This window comes from Anarrhichthys ocellatus, unplaced genomic scaffold (genome assembly GCF_004355925.1).
Source record: "Anarrhichthys ocellatus isolate YVR2014 unplaced genomic scaffold, GSC_Weel_1.0 scaffold5, whole genome shotgun sequence".
Lineage (NCBI taxonomy): Eukaryota > Metazoa > Chordata > Actinopteri > Perciformes > Anarhichadidae > Anarrhichthys > Anarrhichthys ocellatus.
In genome coordinates this window covers 5093278-5109484 of record NW_022280035.1, presented here as the reverse complement: position 1 = coordinate 5109484, position 16207 = coordinate 5093278, and the positions used below count along the sequence as shown (strand labels likewise).

The 16207-nt window shown below is 42.8% G+C and overlaps 2 protein-coding genes across 4 annotated transcripts; one reads left to right on the top strand and one right to left on the bottom strand.

The window, feature by feature from the left end:
- The first annotated feature begins 1058 nt into the window (after nt 1-1058).
- On the top strand, nt 1059-7785 carry wdr13 (WD repeat domain 13). Of its 2 annotated transcripts, none has more exons than XM_031845302.1 (10): nt 1059-1146; nt 1678-1765; nt 1892-2123; nt 2548-2657; nt 2917-3047; nt 3137-3444; nt 5071-5251; nt 5338-5479; nt 5636-5754; nt 6964-7785. In XM_031845302.1, the coding sequence occupies exons 2-10, from the start codon at nt 1725-1727 to the stop codon at nt 7146-7148; spliced, it is 1449 nt and encodes a 482-aa protein (XP_031701162.1). In that variant the 5' UTR covers nt 1059-1146; nt 1678-1724; the 3' UTR covers nt 7149-7785. The 2 variants fall into 2 exon arrangements, with proteins under 2 accessions (XP_031701162.1, XP_031701163.1); XM_031845303.1 differs by lacking the exon at nt 1059-1146 and adding an exon at nt 1163-1276.
- Nucleotides 7786-10372: 2587 nt separating this feature from the next.
- LOC116382327 (probable G-protein coupled receptor 173) lies at nt 10373-15701 on the bottom strand. Of its 2 annotated transcripts, XM_031845304.1 has the most exons (3): nt 15213-15589; nt 14530-14608; nt 10373-13507 (listed from the first exon to the last, which is right to left on the bottom strand). In XM_031845304.1, exon 3 carries the CDS (start codon nt 13338-13340, stop codon nt 12126-12128), a length of 1215 nt encoding a protein of 404 aa, XP_031701164.1. In that variant the 5' UTR covers nt 13341-13507; nt 14530-14608; nt 15213-15589; the 3' UTR covers nt 10373-12125. The 2 variants fall into 2 exon arrangements, with proteins under 2 accessions (XP_031701164.1, XP_031701165.1); XM_031845305.1 differs by lacking the exons at nt 14530-14608; nt 15213-15589 and adding an exon at nt 15610-15701.
- Nucleotides 15702-16207: the final 506 nt, after the last annotated feature.

The window sequence follows — 16207 nt, the reverse complement described above, 5'->3', positions numbered from 1 at the left end:
TTATGGCCCGTGCTGGTGAATGGCTCTGTCACTGGGGCCCCTTCGAGAAAGAGCACCATGAACAAGCAAAGAGCCCTGTCAGCTGAGCAGCATGCCCCACAGCTCTGCAGGTCTTTGCTGAGCCAGGCGAAACCTCAGAGCTGACCTTGTCATACTGCCATTGTGAACCCACTGGAACCTATTGTCATGTTACCGCCAACATGAGAATGTGTTTTATTATTAAAAAAAAAAAAAAGGTCTACTAGGCCAGGGATCACTTTTTTAATGTTAATCAGCCACATTAGACACTGGATAGAGGGTTTTGTTGTTACACATGGTTACACTAAATTAGTCTTCAGTATTGTCAGCACTGTAGGAGTGGAGGATAATAGAAGGGATCATTAAGTGAGGCTCACATTTGCCATCCTTTTCATTCTTGATTGTGTGGACTTATCAGTGGTGGATGTACATTTACTTAAGTACTGTACTTATGTAAAATGTTGACGTACTTGTACTTTTCTTGAATATTTCCATGCTACTTTTATACTTCCCCTCCACTACACTTTGGAAGCCAATATTGTATTTTTACTCCACTACTTTTTACTATTTGTAATAATTATTATTATTAGTAGTAGCAGGAGTATTATATAAATTATTTTTTATGACTAAGATGACCAGCTTTACCAGCTGCAACATGATTACACATGATTGCATAATGATACTTTTACTTTAAGTATATATTGATGCTTATACTTCCATACTTTTACTTAACTTTGAATGTAGGCCTTTTACTACTATTCATACACTGTGGTTTCTTATAGTTTGGGTAAAATGCTATTAGAATATTGTTGTTATTAACTAATTAATTATGTTCCCCCTATGAGGCCGCCTGTTTTCCCTCAAGGCACCACTCTCAATATGTAAATATTAGAAGCCGGCCTGCCATTGTTATTACTGTTGGCTTGTGGGTGTTGAACATAAATGTCATCACAATCCTATGAAACCATGCTGCTGTAAATCAAACTGTGTCAACAACACATCATGTAAACGCTTTGCATCATCCGGATTCATGTATCTCCAGCGCGAGCTCCACATCAGTAAGTGGGCTGGTTCCACTGTGTCACGTGACTTGACAGTAAAAGCAGCGATGGAGAAAAGCTAAGGAAGGTGAGCCGTCTTCAGGTGTATTTCTCGGGTTTTCCCTGTGCTGTAACATAACAATGCAATTCCGTATACTCTGTATGAACCTGCTTACTTGTATACTATCTATCTACACTGAAGAATGAGTGGAAAACAGGTTTGTATGTGAATGCATGGCACATGATGTTGTGGCTAACTTGCTAGCTTACGTTAGTTAGCTTTGCGACGTTAGCTGTCAGGAAATGCCCTCGCCTGCGTTTTGGTGCTACTTCCTATCCGCACGCTAACATTTCACCAAACCCATTCATTCCTTAGCTCCATTTGACTGTTTCACTTCACTTCACAGTTCAACAGTTATATTCTGGTGTCAAGGTAGCTAAACATAGCTCAATATCTATTCCTGTGGTGCCATTAGATTCTGCACCATCACCTGATTCAACGCTGTGGATGGGAGGGTGATATTACAATTCTGTGAATGTGACACTCACGCTAAGCTAAGCTACATTTGTATTCAGTGACACAAATGTTGTTAAAACAATGTGTTGTTTATTTTGACAGGAATCTGCCCTGGCAGTGGATTCCTCTCTACCCAGAGTGCTTGTGGAATGGCAGCAGTTTGGCAGCAGGTTTTGGCAGTGGACGCAAGGTGAGACTCCTCATACTGCAGGCTTTTAATAGTCTAAACTGATGAAGAAGCTATTCAGACGTGTAATTGCTTATGGATCACTTGTGAGTTATTGCGTATGCTGTGTCACTTCTTTCTCTTCCCCAGGTACAATGCTTACCGCACGCCTACGTTCCCACAGTTCCGAACTCAGTACATCCGCCGACGCAGCCAGCTGCTCAGAGAGAACGCCAAGTGTGGCTTTGAGCCGGGGCTGCGCAGGCAGTACCTGAGGCTGCGCAGTCAGCTGCTGGCCCTGCGCTACGGGCCCCTGTCCGAGCAGAGCAGCTTCAGGGCCAGCAGTGTGCGCAGCTCCCGCACCACACTGGACCGCATGGAGGTCAGACCCAAAGAAACAGAAAGGGCAGGGAATGTAGAAGAGAAAGAGTAGGAGTGTCTGTGTGTCGGGGGGGGGGGGTGTGGTCTGTACTAATTTGAATGAACATATAGGATATGACACATGAGAGCCATCTGGATGGTTAGACCTCAGTTCATTAATCAGCAGCATAGCCAAGCAACACTTTGGTTGCCCATACATATTAAGCTGAGCAGCTTGGTTGAAATGGCTGGCATTGCCCATGTATATTGGCAATATCATTAACTTATGAATGCATGGTAATTTCAATAGGTTTTCAAGGATTATTAAACCGTTATTTTACAACTTTGTGGTCACAAGTTCTGTCTTTACTTGTACTCACTCCTACGAGGTTCTGTCTCCCCCTGCGGCTCCTCTCCTTCCTCTCCTCTCCTCTCCTCTCGGGCAGGACTTCGAGGAGGACCCCCGTGCCCAAGGGGCTCGTGGTCACCGCCGGTCCGTCAGCAGAGGCTCTTACCAGCTCCAGGCCCAGATGAACAGAGCCGTTTATGATGAGAGGTACCCAGAAGAACCTCCACACAGAGATCCTCAACGTGCATTCAGCCTCTTGTCTCATCGCCTTGAGCAATTGAATTCTCTGTGATTTATTTCTCCTTTGAGCCATTGCGTTTTGTTGGATTTGCTGGCTGTAATTCTGGTTTGGTTGCACTCAGTAATGATCAGCTCTCGTATATTGAGTTGTCAGCTCTAGGCAAGGCTTGTGAGGTGTGTTCTATTGATTATATGCTTACATGGCGGTTTTTATTTCTGGCCGCAGGCCTCCGGGCAGTTTGGTGCCCACCTCGGTGGCAGAGGCCAGTCGTGCCATGGCGGGGGACACAACTTTGAGTGAAAACTATGCTTTTGCTGGCATGCACCACATATTTGACCAACATGTAGACTCAGCTGGTAAGTGATTAGTTTTTAATTCATGATAATCCATTTGTACACATTATAAACATTTATTTCACTCAATCTTCCTCTCCTTGTTCTTTTAGTTCCACGGTTGCAGTTTGCTAATGACGACAAGCACCTCCTTGCTTGCTGCTCCCTGGACGGCAGCCTCTCCATCATGTCCTTGTCCCCGTCTCCTCCCAGTGTGAAGGTGACCCTGAAAGGTCACGGAGGTCCCGTCACGGACTTTGCCTGGTCTCTGAGCAATGACATCATTGTGTCGACGTCCCTAGACGGGACTCTGCGTATCTGGAACACGGAGGACGGTCGGTGCATCCGAGAGGTCAGAGATCCAGAATCCAGCGAGTTGCTCTGCTGCACCTTCCAGCCCATGAACAACAACCTTACTGTGGTGAGTCCCATTTGAGACATGCTGTCAGTTTAATGTTCTCTAGTACCATTAAAAACTTGGTTTTGTACTCAGTTACGGGTAATGACGCTTAATGCAGGACTAGAGAAATATTTGATCCCTGTTCAGTATTTTAGGTTTTTAATGTAGTTTAATTAACTAATGTACTTGTTCATCCTACCTATTTCTTTATGTGTCCTCAACTTGAACACTTGGGAGGATTCACCATTTTTGTGTTGCAGTATTATACTTCTAATTTTGGGTTAGATTTTAAAGGACTTTTTGAATAATTTCCTTCTCACCTGCAGTTGTATTGACTACTGTTAATGTAGCAACAATCCAGTCCTGATAACACGTTTGCAAAATCTTTGTTTCGTTAACTCGAACCAAATGACAATAGGTGAGTTTCTGGACTAAATGGTTGAGTTTAATAACAGTGGTGATACTTTGATGTTGATATCTCATTAAATCAGTGATAATTCAGAATTTCTCCTGTTTCCAGTACTATTTAATAATCTACCCAACAGTCTTGAAACAAGCCACATAGCTGCGATTGTTACGGTGGTAAGACATAAAGTATGTGACTCACTGTTCTGACATTTCAAACGTCTGAATTTAGTTCCCAGACTACACGGCGCAGCTTGAAACTTGTGTTTGCAGATTTAATTGTGAAACGGTCTATATTAGACTAGTGTGGACACCTTGTGAGGTAAGGCGCTGGTTAAACCTGAAAAACATTATAACTACACTCTCTTGTCACCACACAGACACGTTTGACTGTTTTCTTGGTGTTGAAGGCACAGTCACAGTCGCATACGGTGTTGAGAACTTTTGAAAAAATATAAAAAATTAGCTCTGCTCGGGTCCTGATGTACCCATCAACCAACCCACAATCAATGACGTTGACTTTTGCCGGTCTTATTTGCTCCTCATTGTGCATAACATGCTGTAAAATAGAAAGAAAACATCATGCATATTATTTTACTACAAACACTGTCTTGTTTTTGTGAATAAAGTATATTCACAAAACAATAAAAAGCATGCGGAGGCAAAACCTCTCAATAGGAACCTTTCATCCCATCCCAATAACTGCTGCATGTTTACACTGTGCAGACATTTATTCAAAAGCTTTGGAGTTGAATACAATCTTTTGTTGCCAAAGCAAGTGTTAAATGTCATAGATTTAGTTTATACTCTGCTTTTCAATGGCAAATACTTGAATTGATGAGCAGAATGTAAAATGAAGGCAAAGTTGTGCACAGCAGTGTTCATTTACAGTTTATCAAATGGAACATGAGGGAGATGGATATTTGTTTTTAAACGACAGTCAGTACCAACAACAAGTAATACCATTGTGAAACAAAGTACTTTTTTGTGGTTCGTATTGGTTTAACTGGTCTGTCTGCCAGAGCCGCCCTGTATTGGTTTCGTGTTTGAACACGAGATGCTTATTGTTGGGTTGCATAGTGTCACACCTCAAAGAACTATTTCATATTTTACAAAGAACACCTGTGCAGGTTTTCTGTAGTCTTAACTGCACCCGCAACAACACTCCACCCAGTGCCAGTCAGTTTGTCGGCGCTCCCTCGTTGAAATAATGAAGATCCTCAACCCAGGTCTGTGTTGCAGGTGGGAAACAGCAAACACCACCTGCAGGTGGTGAACATCTCCACCGGGAAGAAGACGAAGGGGGGCTCCAGTAAGCTGACAGGCCGCGTGCTGTCTCTGTCCTTTGATGCTCCGGGGAGGATCCTCTGGGCCGGGGATGACAGGGGGAGCATTTTCTCCTTCCTCTTTGACATGGCCACAGGTACACTCACCACATTGCATATTTGGCAGAGGGCAAAAAGACTGAATCACAAATTGTAATTAGATTACCCCCCACCACACACACAGGGAAGCTGACCAAAGCCAAGCGTCTGGTGGTGAGTGAAGGCAGCTCCATCTGCAGCATATCTGCTCGGTCCTGGATCAGCCGAGAGGCCAGAGACCCCTCCCTGCTGATCAACGCCTGTGTCAATAAGCTGCTGCTGTACAGGTCAGTCTGTAAGAACAAGTCACTGTTTAGGAAGAGGCACTTTAGTCTCCGCTGAGATGTTATTTAAAGCCGTCTTCATTAGTGTAGCTTGTATGTGAAGATGTATTTACGGTGTTACATTGAGTCTGATCAGTTATCCCTCCTTTGCATTGGCAGGGTGGTGGACAACGATGGGACACTACAGCTGAAGAGAAGCTTCCCTATCCAGCACGGTTCCCAGCATGTCCATAGCATCTTCTGCCCCCTCATGTCTTTCAGACAGGGGGCCTGTGTGGGTAAGAAGTCTGTGTGAAGAAAAATCATATGCACAAAAAAATAACATACTGCTGTTTCGGGATGAAAAGAAAAATCAAAATAGCAACGTTTCAGCAATTAAGTGACTGCACCTACCTACCTACCTACCTACCTACCTAGTTGTTAGCTTATATGTATTTTTGAATGAATTTTATTGGCCTTGTAAAGCGCTCATCTACCAACGGGTTGTAGAATTTCATTGTATATAGTCATTTGTTCAAAGGTTATACAGCAAGTTGTTTGCAGATGTGCTATTTGACACTTCACCTAATTTGACTTTCCTCACTTTTTATTATTTCCTAACAATCAACAGTTGAGTTTATTCAAGGCTTGTCATTGTTTAAATTATCAGGTTTGTTTCTCTAATGAACAGAAACCTCTCACTCAGAAAAATACCTTCGAGAGTCTTCAGTGAGGGATGTGTTGTTATTTCACAGTTACAAAAGCCACTGAGGTTTTACAACACGATTAGCTACGTTATTTTAGGAACTGACAAACTGACACCTGAGAAGTTGCCTCATATCTGTATCTCTGGACAGTTGAGCTGCTTCTCTTGCTAAAAAACCGGAAATCCCCGACACACCTGAGTGTTTGTGGCACCAGTTTTTGCGGTGTGTCCCGCACCGTTGGCACTTGAGCATGAATACAAGGAGAAATGGAAGTGAGCAAGGAAACTATCAAAGTCAAGAGAGCACACGCAGAAGACTCTCTTCATTTTTCATCTTCATCTCATTTGATCATTTCCAATACACGGAGATTTTCACAAGGACATCTGGAATCAAGCTAATTGGTGACTGGTGAGAACATGGTAGGCAAAGCGCTTTGTATCATGTATCAGTGGATACCACGACCTGCTGGTATGGAGGGTTATTTCCTCTCACGCAGAATGTACATGGTAGTTCGCTTTAGTCTTCTTTTTGGCTAAAACACAGGCGATGTGAGGCAAAGCCGGTCTCCGCTAGTTCTTTGATGTCGGTTTGTGTCCGGGCCTCAAAGGCTGTATTGTGCATCAAATTGATTTGAATACCGTCTCTTGAGATTGTTTAGAAGCAGTGTGAGCTATTGAAACACCCATTTTCAATCCGAAACGAGTTGTTTTGTGTAAGCCATCCATCATTTATCTCGTTGTCCTTGTAATTTCTCTTCACCATTTTTAACTATTGGATCTTCTGATTTTCCCTCTCGCACAGTGACTGGCAGCGAGGACGCCTGTGTCTACTTCTTCGACGTCGAACGCAACACCAAGGCGATAGTGAACAAGTTGCAGGGTCACGGGGGACCAGTGCTGGACGTCAGCTTCAACTGTGACGAGAGTTTACTGGCGTCCGCCGATTCCACCGGCATGGTCATTATCTGGAGGCGGGAGCAAAAGTGACTGGTGCACCAATAAATTGCTTCCATCCATACAAATGGCTCCTGCCGCCCCTTAACCGTCCAATAACGAGTCTGTAGATTTTCACTGGAATGTAACCGGCTGCATTAAGCGTTTAACGAGAAATCAAGTGCAATCAAATAGAATACCGTATGTGTGTGGGTGTGTGCGCGTGTGTGTGTCAGTACTGCTGCAGCTGAGAAATTGCTTTTTAACAAAGAAACAAAGAGCACTACTCCCATGCATGTGTCATGGCTTACCTCTGACTTGTACGGATGAATATATGTGAAGAGGATAAAATGTAATCTTCCAGAGAAAACCGGTCCAACACTTTGTATCACATTGACGGTCCCTCTGGCATAGATCTAGTTCACTATTTATGTAACTGTTACTCAAGCAGTGTAATCAAGTGTAGTAAAAACCGCCTTCTTTGATTTCAGTTCTGCAATTGCCTGTTTGCATTTAAGACCATGTGCATGACGTTGAACTCGGCAAATCAAATCGATCGTCGCAAAAGACAAGCGCGTTTCTAAGTATGTGTTTGTACTAATCTGTGTGTATGTGTGTATTCAGTTCATGCTGGTTGCAGATTCATATAATTTATTTAATGCACATACAGAATAAACTACTGTAACTGTCAGCAGTCTTTGTGTCCTTTTTTTCACCAAATATATTTGAAACAATACAATTTAACAGCTTAAGCACTGTTGTGTAGTCTTGTTCAACTATGTGTGAGCAAGTATCTCTTTTTAAAGCACCAGAAATCAAACCCCAAAATGTCCTCACATTACCAACATTTAGGTTTTTGGTAAAATTTATGAGAATACTGGATTTTGTCAACATCACTTAGCTGTAGTTAGTTGCAGGTACACTGTACGGTAAATAACCATAGTATCGGGTTAATCAGAAGTTTACAACCTGTGATCCCTTTAAAGAAAGTAATGTCGACTTCTGGTCTTTGTGTTGACATGAGTTCAACCACGGAGGGATTTATCCGTTTCTGATATTGTGTCATTTGAAGGATTTTTAGAGACTAGCGGTGAAAGTATTATTTTGCAAGAAAAACAGCAAAAACTGAATAAAAGTGTTTATTTTAGCCGAGGTGTCTGCTGACCCCCACAAATATGTATTTTATCTATTTAACATTTATTGGTACCCTTTGATGGGTGGTTTGGGAACCACTGATCACAACCACTGTCAGACTAATGTATCATGGCAATCTGTGCACTATTTACACCATCTCAGTATATGAGAAAGATGAACATAATTAACAGAAACAAATGTGATAACAGGGTGAAAAAAGTCCCCTGGAAGCACAGTGTGCATAGGAATCAGTGATTTCATGTTCTAACACATGTCTGATTAATGCACAATTGCATCACCTTCAGACTTCCGATTGTTTTTCCTCTCAAGGTTGGTGAGGGTATTGTGACGTACGAGTGTGGGTGTGAAAGCACAATGAATGGTCGCTGTCTGGGAAGTTCAGGACGAGGCTTTGTTTGAAACAGGCAGGAAAGGTGCTGATAAAAAAAACAAGGATTTCTATCCAAGAGAGCAACATAAAACTTCCACGGTGTGAACCCGAGTGCTCTGATGGGACAATGCAACAACTCTGTATCTTCAGAACATACAGTGGGCGAGGATACGTTTTCACAAATGAGTAAGACGGCCTTTGTTGTGGTGTATCTTTGAGAGAAGTGGGAAGAAAGCTAAAAATAAGATGAATCTTCAACATCGGTTCTGGTGAGACAGAGACACAGTCGGACACAACCTGTTGAACCTGGACTATTTAGAAGGTGTTCACACAGTTGGTGCGGCTCTCTATGGAAACATGTTTTTCATCAGCCACAGTCTGAGCGCACAAATAAAGACAATGGAAATTATCTCTCTTTCAAATTCAAAATACAGGCTAATTGTTTATCGAGAGAATACACAATCTTACGATCGCTGGATTTCAATCAGGCCCTATTTATGATTGAACCATTATGTTCATCCCAAGCTTTCCATTTCATTTCAAAATGTCAGAAGCATAATTATGTGGTATGGTTGGTTGCATAAGGTTTGCTGTACATCTGTATGAGATTCAGTACATGAAGTATTTATGTTCCTTATCGGTCAGAGGAGTTAACCCTTTACAACAACATTTTAAATGGTTTCTATTTTCTTTTATTTTTATTAAATAAAATAATCTTTTATTCATCCAGATAGTGACTGAGTTTTAGAGAATGAAATTAGTTGTTCTGGTCTGTTGAACGATTGGATACCGCCTTAAACCAATTTCTCGGTTTACACAAAAGATTCCTCAGCTGCCGCTTGAAAAGCCTGATAAACAGGAGCAGTTATTTTTATTGACCTTATTTTACAGTCTCCATTTCTGGATTTTGTGCTGTTTCTGCTTTGGAGCATTAAAATCAAATGCTAGTTTTAACTATAAATGTTAATGAACTATTTTAATGTTTGAATTCTATTTTGTCTGATTTCATAACACATTTCAACGACCTCAGAATATATTTGTTTAGCTTCATAGTTTAAAGTGCGACTAGATTCTTGAAAAGTTGAATTCATGAGAAATAAAATGCATCCTTGCTCAATTCAATACAGTCAAGGGTTTTGCTTCTACAGCCTCACTTGGTCTGGTATGACCGGTAGCTTATGATGCCTACTGTCATCAAACTTTAAACAGGTATTGCTGTATAACTTTGTATGACACTGCTTAGCTGTGAGCTTATGACTCTTCTCCATTTGTGTTACATTTGTCATTATCCGGTTATTGTCATTCATAGCCATTAGCAAAAGTTAAATAGTCTCACTTTAAGTTTTATTGCAGGAAGATTTAAGTATATCTGACCGCTAGCTTTAAGAAACCAACTTGTTAGTTCCAACCACATTTTTTGTTCCCATAAAGTTCAGTTCAAGCCTTGTATAACAATTATAATTAATTCTAACTCCTCCGTTTGTGTATTTATACACCCATCTCCACAGATTTGAAATGTTGGTACGTAAGCACGTTGTTGTTCAGTGCTCAGTGGAGAGGAAAGCGTCAAGAAGACTTTCAGATTTCATGCAGTGAAGTGTACTAAACTGGACCAATTTGTCACAAATGTAACTTTTTTTTGGTATATGTTCAGGAACTAAAATGCACACAGGATGTAGTTTGTGCTACATGTACTGTAAAGTGGTCTATTTCCTGTTTAAAGTGTAACATCCAGACAGGTCATAACTCAGAATGCATCAAAAGTAGAGTCTTTATTGATGAGTGGGCAAAAGAACCACCTCAGTTAAACTGTACAGTTACAGAATATCATCTCGCGAAGGAATGCCAGACGTAAAAATGATGGACCTCAGTTCCCGCTTGACTTCGTCTTTCCATATCAACATCTGTACAAGTTGTAATCCCCAGTCTTGAATCTATGAAATGCAGTGGAATGCATGCAAATACAGTATGCAGTGCAAGTGTCCACATTTAGAAAATTGACTGCACAAATATACAGTATATATGCCTAACATACTGTAGGTCTGACATTTGTATTCTCGTCTTAATTTGGAGAAAACTTCATATACTTTAAGCCGGTTACCACACACCAAACATCTCGTGTCCAGCCTGAAGGCGTTTTGATCCAGGACAGGACACTCAGATGGGGACATTGATGTTCGGGGGGGTATAGATATAAGAAGGCCTGGAAACATTCAAGTTTTCTTCCCATTAAGTGCCACTTCATTTCTTCCCTTTTTTTTGTATTCTGGTGAGAGACATAACAATACTTTAAAAACAGTCCCAAAATCATCATTTGCTGATGATTTTTTAAAACGACGTAATTTACATCATCATTCAAGTCATTCAATTCTCTCGCCTGTCGTTTTCTAATTATTCTGTCCCGTTTTTCATAATCCATCTCTACTTCACATTTGCTTGTACACTGAAAGAAAATACTACATTTTCAGTTACGGAAATCCACTTAAAGGATACATTTCCATAAGTATACTGTTCAATTTTGCATGATTTTGAGACACCAAGATGAGGCTGCTTTCATATTGACTCAATATTACTGGAACCTATTCTATCATCATTATTTCTCTCATCTTTCTCCTTCCCTCCTCTCCTCTCCGTCTACCTCTTCCTCTCTCTCTCACACACACATACACACAAATGCTATATAAAAACACACAAGCAGGAATATACATTCCTGTACAGTCTGTACAATATGAAATCAAGTCATATTTCAAAATAGTGTCATCTGCTTCACATGTATAGTTTACAAATAAAGGAAAACAGGCATTTTTTATGATACAAAGAAACCTGACACGCCCTAAATCAAGTCCAAAAAAACAAGCATGTTAGGGGCTTCTTGGGGTCACAACAGCTATTTAAATGTATCCAAGGTTATTGAGTCCATTCAATATTCTGCAGTCTCCTTTGAATTACATGAAAAGGCGTCCGGGGTGGTCTATGAATCCATTCAGACCCTTTGAGTTCCTTGATGTGTTTCAGAGTTAGTAACGCTCTGATGAACACGTTCTATTCACAGTCCGCAGCAAATTTCTTCAAGGATTTCAACCCACTGCGTGTTTGTGGTGGGCCTCAGGTGACACAGAATCTCATTCTCAGTTGAAAGCTCTGGGGCGTGTCCCATTGAAATAAGGCAACATTATTTTAAAATGGCATCTGTCACACTTAGTTTGAGCAGTGATACTTGTGATCTTTCCTACTTAGTTAATCATACAGTACATCATCAGAAATACAAACCATTAAAGTGTCACCAGGCCTTTTTCTAGGTTCAAACCTCTGCACCTGACACATTTATTCAAACATCAACATTCTTAATAAAATGGCACTGTGCCTGCATTTGTCGGCAACAATTTTATTTTGTTGTGCAAAACAACAAAACAGACACTTAACCAAGATGCATTAGATCACTTCTACTCCCCAAATTCTCCCTTTAAAACTTGAAACATTCTCTTAATTATTAAGCTCATATCTTATCACATAATGCAGTAGGCCTCATCCTGGGGCAGGTGTTGTTTAGTCCTCCAGTAGCTGGGCAGGTGATTTCTCAGCACTTTCCTCAGGTCCTCGTTGAGCAGGAGACAGAAGATGGGGTTGACTCCGGCTTGGGCGAAGCTCATCCACACTGTGATGGAAAGGTACCTGTGAGGGATGGTGCAGGACTTGACGAAGACCCTCCAGAAGCACGACACGATGTAAGGAGCCCAGAGGACCAGGAAGAGCAGGGTGATGGTGTAGAACATCCTGCCCAGCCTCCTCTCTGACCTCACCTCTTCCATCCCGAGCAGCCGCCGATGTTGATTGTGTAAGTTTTGCCTGATGCCCAACAGAGTGGGTGGCATGGGGCCACGACCGAACCCTGCAATCCAGTTAGCAGCAGCTTGACCTGTGGCCCCAGGACCGTGGAAGGTCCAGTTCTGGCTGATAGCTGGCACTAGCTGGACGGGTTTCATCTTGCGGTGCCGGTACTCAAACAGCAGCAGCTTGGCGTAGAAACCGTGGGTGGCCAGGACCACCACAGCCAGCATGAGCATGAAGCCCAGGGTGTCGTTTGTCTTCAGGTAGCGGTGTTCAAAAATGCACTGATCCTCATCACGGATGAACTTGTATGTCCCCACATCAAAGACAGGTGGGAACGCCATGGCCACGGCCAGAGTCCACACCATGCAAATGATGGCGGCGCAGGTCCAGATGGTCATGCGCTTGGCGTAGAATCGGTGGTGGGCGATGGCAAGGTAGCGGGTGACGGCCACACAAAACAGCATGAAGGCAGCGTGAAAACAGAACAGCACAGCCATAAAAGCCACAACTTTACAACTCAAGGCGCTGTAAGTCCAGGCCGAGCTGTTGTGGACGGAAACCAGCACAAAGGGGAAGCAGGCGGCGGAGCGAACCGCATCGGCCAGGCACAGGTCCAGGAGAAAGAAGTAGGGAGCCTTATGAAGTGTCCTGTCTCGTAGGACCAGCAGCGAGACCAAGAGGTTGCCTACAAGGCTGACACAGATGATCAAACCCAAGAAGATCAGCTTAAAGTAGGCAGACACATCTGTGGCAGAGATTCCTCCACTGTTGCCGCCGCCGCCGCCGCCACTGCCGCTGCTGCTGCTGCCGCTTCTTGCCATTCCACTCTGCGAAGCCAGTACAGCCAGCAAACTGCCTGGGCCATCGATGGCAAAGCTCTGGTTAGACATTCTATCACCTTCCACTGGAGCCGGCCTGGTTCGGGCCCTTTTATAAACACTACTGATCCTCCTACAGCCGTCGTCTCCCGCGGCGCTCTCGTCTTTACAAGGAGAGGCCGTAAGGATCTTTTCTACATGACAGACTCATCTTTCCTCTTTGTCCACAACCTCACCACCTGTGAACAGAGACACGGATTTTGAGGAATGGAAAACAAGATGTCTGACGGTGCTTGTTAGGTCTAAAACAGTCCACTAAACGGAAAACAAGCTCACATTTAACAGCATGGATGTAGAAGTGCTGTGTTGGGCGACACAGTGGAAATCTTTGCCTTCCTGTTCCTCTAAGGCTGGGATCAGATCAGCAGCTCTACAGCATGCCAGCTCCTTGGCTCTCTCAGTAATTACCTTGCCCGTTGCTAAGATACAACAGCTCACATACTTTGTGCGAGTGTGGGTGTTTGAGTGAATGCATGGGGGTGTACGGGGGGATGGAGCAGACACAGTACAGCCACCACTAGGCATGTCCAACAAACAGAGACGTTGTAAATGAGCAAAGAACATGTTATGCTCTCTCTCCGCTGCTGTGTGTGTGTGCGTGACAGTCAGGGTGAAATCTGTACCATTCACAGCACAAAACAAATGTGAAAATATAATAGCAGAGCAGGCAGCCATTTTTTTTTTACCGTTGGCCTACGTGTGTGAATTTGACTCTCAACAGGAGGAAGTTATTATTTCGATTGTCATAGCCAGGCCTCAGTGTTTCAGCAAGGAGCCTGCAGTCTGTCTCGTTTAAAGAAGACATGATTAAAAACATGAAAATTCAATTTAAGAAAAACATATCCAAGATGCAGCCTTGTTTAAAAACTCATTGATAGCCGTAAGGGGATAATAAAACATAGCTGTGCTTGTCTGGGTGGGCCGTGTCTATGTAGGCCAGGAAACATAATGTGGTCTGCTGTAACTGAGGGCTTGTTTTCCCCCCATACAGAACAGCCCTCTGCCACCTTGACAAATATCGTTTCACATTATTAGATAGCTGTCATGTCAGCTAGGCCTAAAAACACAGGCTGGACTGAAAAACAGATGAACAGGTGTCAAAATCACCTCTGCTGTGTGTGTGTGTGTGTGTGTGTGTGTGTGTGTGTGAGAGTGAGAGAGAGGGAGAGAGAGGGAGGGAGAGAGAGAGAGGATAACCTACCTTTCATCCCTTCATCTTTTTTGGATATGTTCTTCTCTCACGGCAAAAACAAAAAAAGGATCCCAGTCGCTTTGTTTCACTGTTTGTTTAAATCGAGAGAAAAACACATAATAAAGCCTCATGCTCGTGCTGTGCTCTCGGGCTCAAACAACACCTGTTATTCATAAATCCATCGCGAGGAAATCGAATTGACCAACATATAATAAACATAAGACGGCAGAGGCTATCTAATTATAATCAACAGCTGATCAAACAATCCAGGGTGAGGATCTCTGCCACATTTAAGAGATTATGCATGAAAAACATCCACCGCCACCCTTTTACAGTCTCACGCGGAGGGATGTGTTCATTTGTGTCTGAATATCATCCGAGAAAAACAGATTTTTTTTTTTTTTTTAAATGTTGCATCGCGTCGAAGATGAATTTCCAGAAGGCTAGAAACAGACGCGATGACAAAACATATCTTGATCTGTTCACATATATCCAAATGATGTCAGATTTTCAATGCTTATAATAACCCACCCACAAACGTTAGGGGGAAAAAAGACTCGCGCATCCCCTAAATGAATCGTCTTGGCATGTATATTGGCTAATGGCACCAGAACAATTAGTCCACACAGACAACCGCCTCGATTCACCTCTTCCCCCCATCTTTCAGAAACAGAAAAAGGCGATGCATTTACCCTGAACTGTTAATATGCAGTCTTTGTTTTGCTGTCCAGCGAAGGTGGACTACATCTTAATAGTCCACAATAAAAAAGCCTCCGTGACAGAACAAGTACATTTCTGATCACATCCAGCGATGTCACGAGGGGAGTCACGTCGCCAAACGCTGTCGAAATCACGATTTGAAAAAAGAAAAAGAAAAACAACGCGGCTCGATTAGGAGAATTATTCCTGAATAATCCCAATTATGGCTGCTTGCAAGGAGGCATGCTCGCACATTCGCGGAAACCGTCGGTTTTATTCGGAGGGAGAAAGAGAGAGAGAGGGAGAAAGAGAGAGAGAGGGAGAAAGAGAGAGAGAGAGAGAGAGCAGTAAGCTATTGTGAGCAATTTAAAAGTGATGTTTTATTCTAACCGTCTCTCCGGCATCATGTAGGCTGTGACGGCGTCATGCTTTGTCACGCAGCGAGGAGCTCCAGCTGTAAACAAACGGTGTCTTTCATCGGTCTCCTGCTGCCCTTGGTGACAGACTGGAGCCGAAATGACACAGACGGGCCTGACAGGGCAGCAGCAAGGAATCCCGGGTCCTCTGGAAGAATTCTTGGGCCTCCTTGGTTTTTTTTGTTTTTTTTAAAGATTATTTATCTGACAGAACTGGGGAAGAATGAGTGGTGTGACATGAAACAAAGGTCCCAAGACTGGAATCGAACCCGGTACATTGCAGTAATGTGCTACTAAGGCAATAATAAAACACACATTTCCAGGGGGCCCTTACATCACCAAAACCATAGTTCCACACAAAATACATTGTTTTTGTGGAGGCAATATGCTCTGAGTTTCGTATTGAGCACCTTTAAGTAAGTAACATCTCAGAAATATCTCAACAACTATTGAAATGGCAGTTTGTACAGACGTACATTTTTTTAATTACAAAACTCATAATCTTACTGGCTGATGCACCCTCAAACTGTACTGTGAAATGCCCAGTGGTTACTGCGGTATACTTTAGTGTA

Bases quoted from the DNA above. Each gene is read 5' to 3' on its own strand.
- wdr13 (XM_031845302.1), top strand. From the start codon at position 1,725: ATGGCAGCAGTTTGGCAGCAGGTTTTGGCAGTGGACGCAAG. The intron at 3,445-5,070 runs GTGAGTCCCATT...TCTGTGTTGCAG, and splicing joins TGAACAACAACCTTACTGTG to GTGGGAAACAGCAAACACCA. The intron at 5,480-5,635 runs GTCAGTCTGTAA...TTGCATTGGCAG, and splicing joins AATAAGCTGCTGCTGTACAG to GGTGGTGGACAACGATGGGA.
- LOC116382327 (XM_031845305.1), bottom strand. From the start codon at position 13,340: ATGTCTAACCAGAGCTTTGCCATCGATGGCCCAGGCAGTTTGCTGGCT.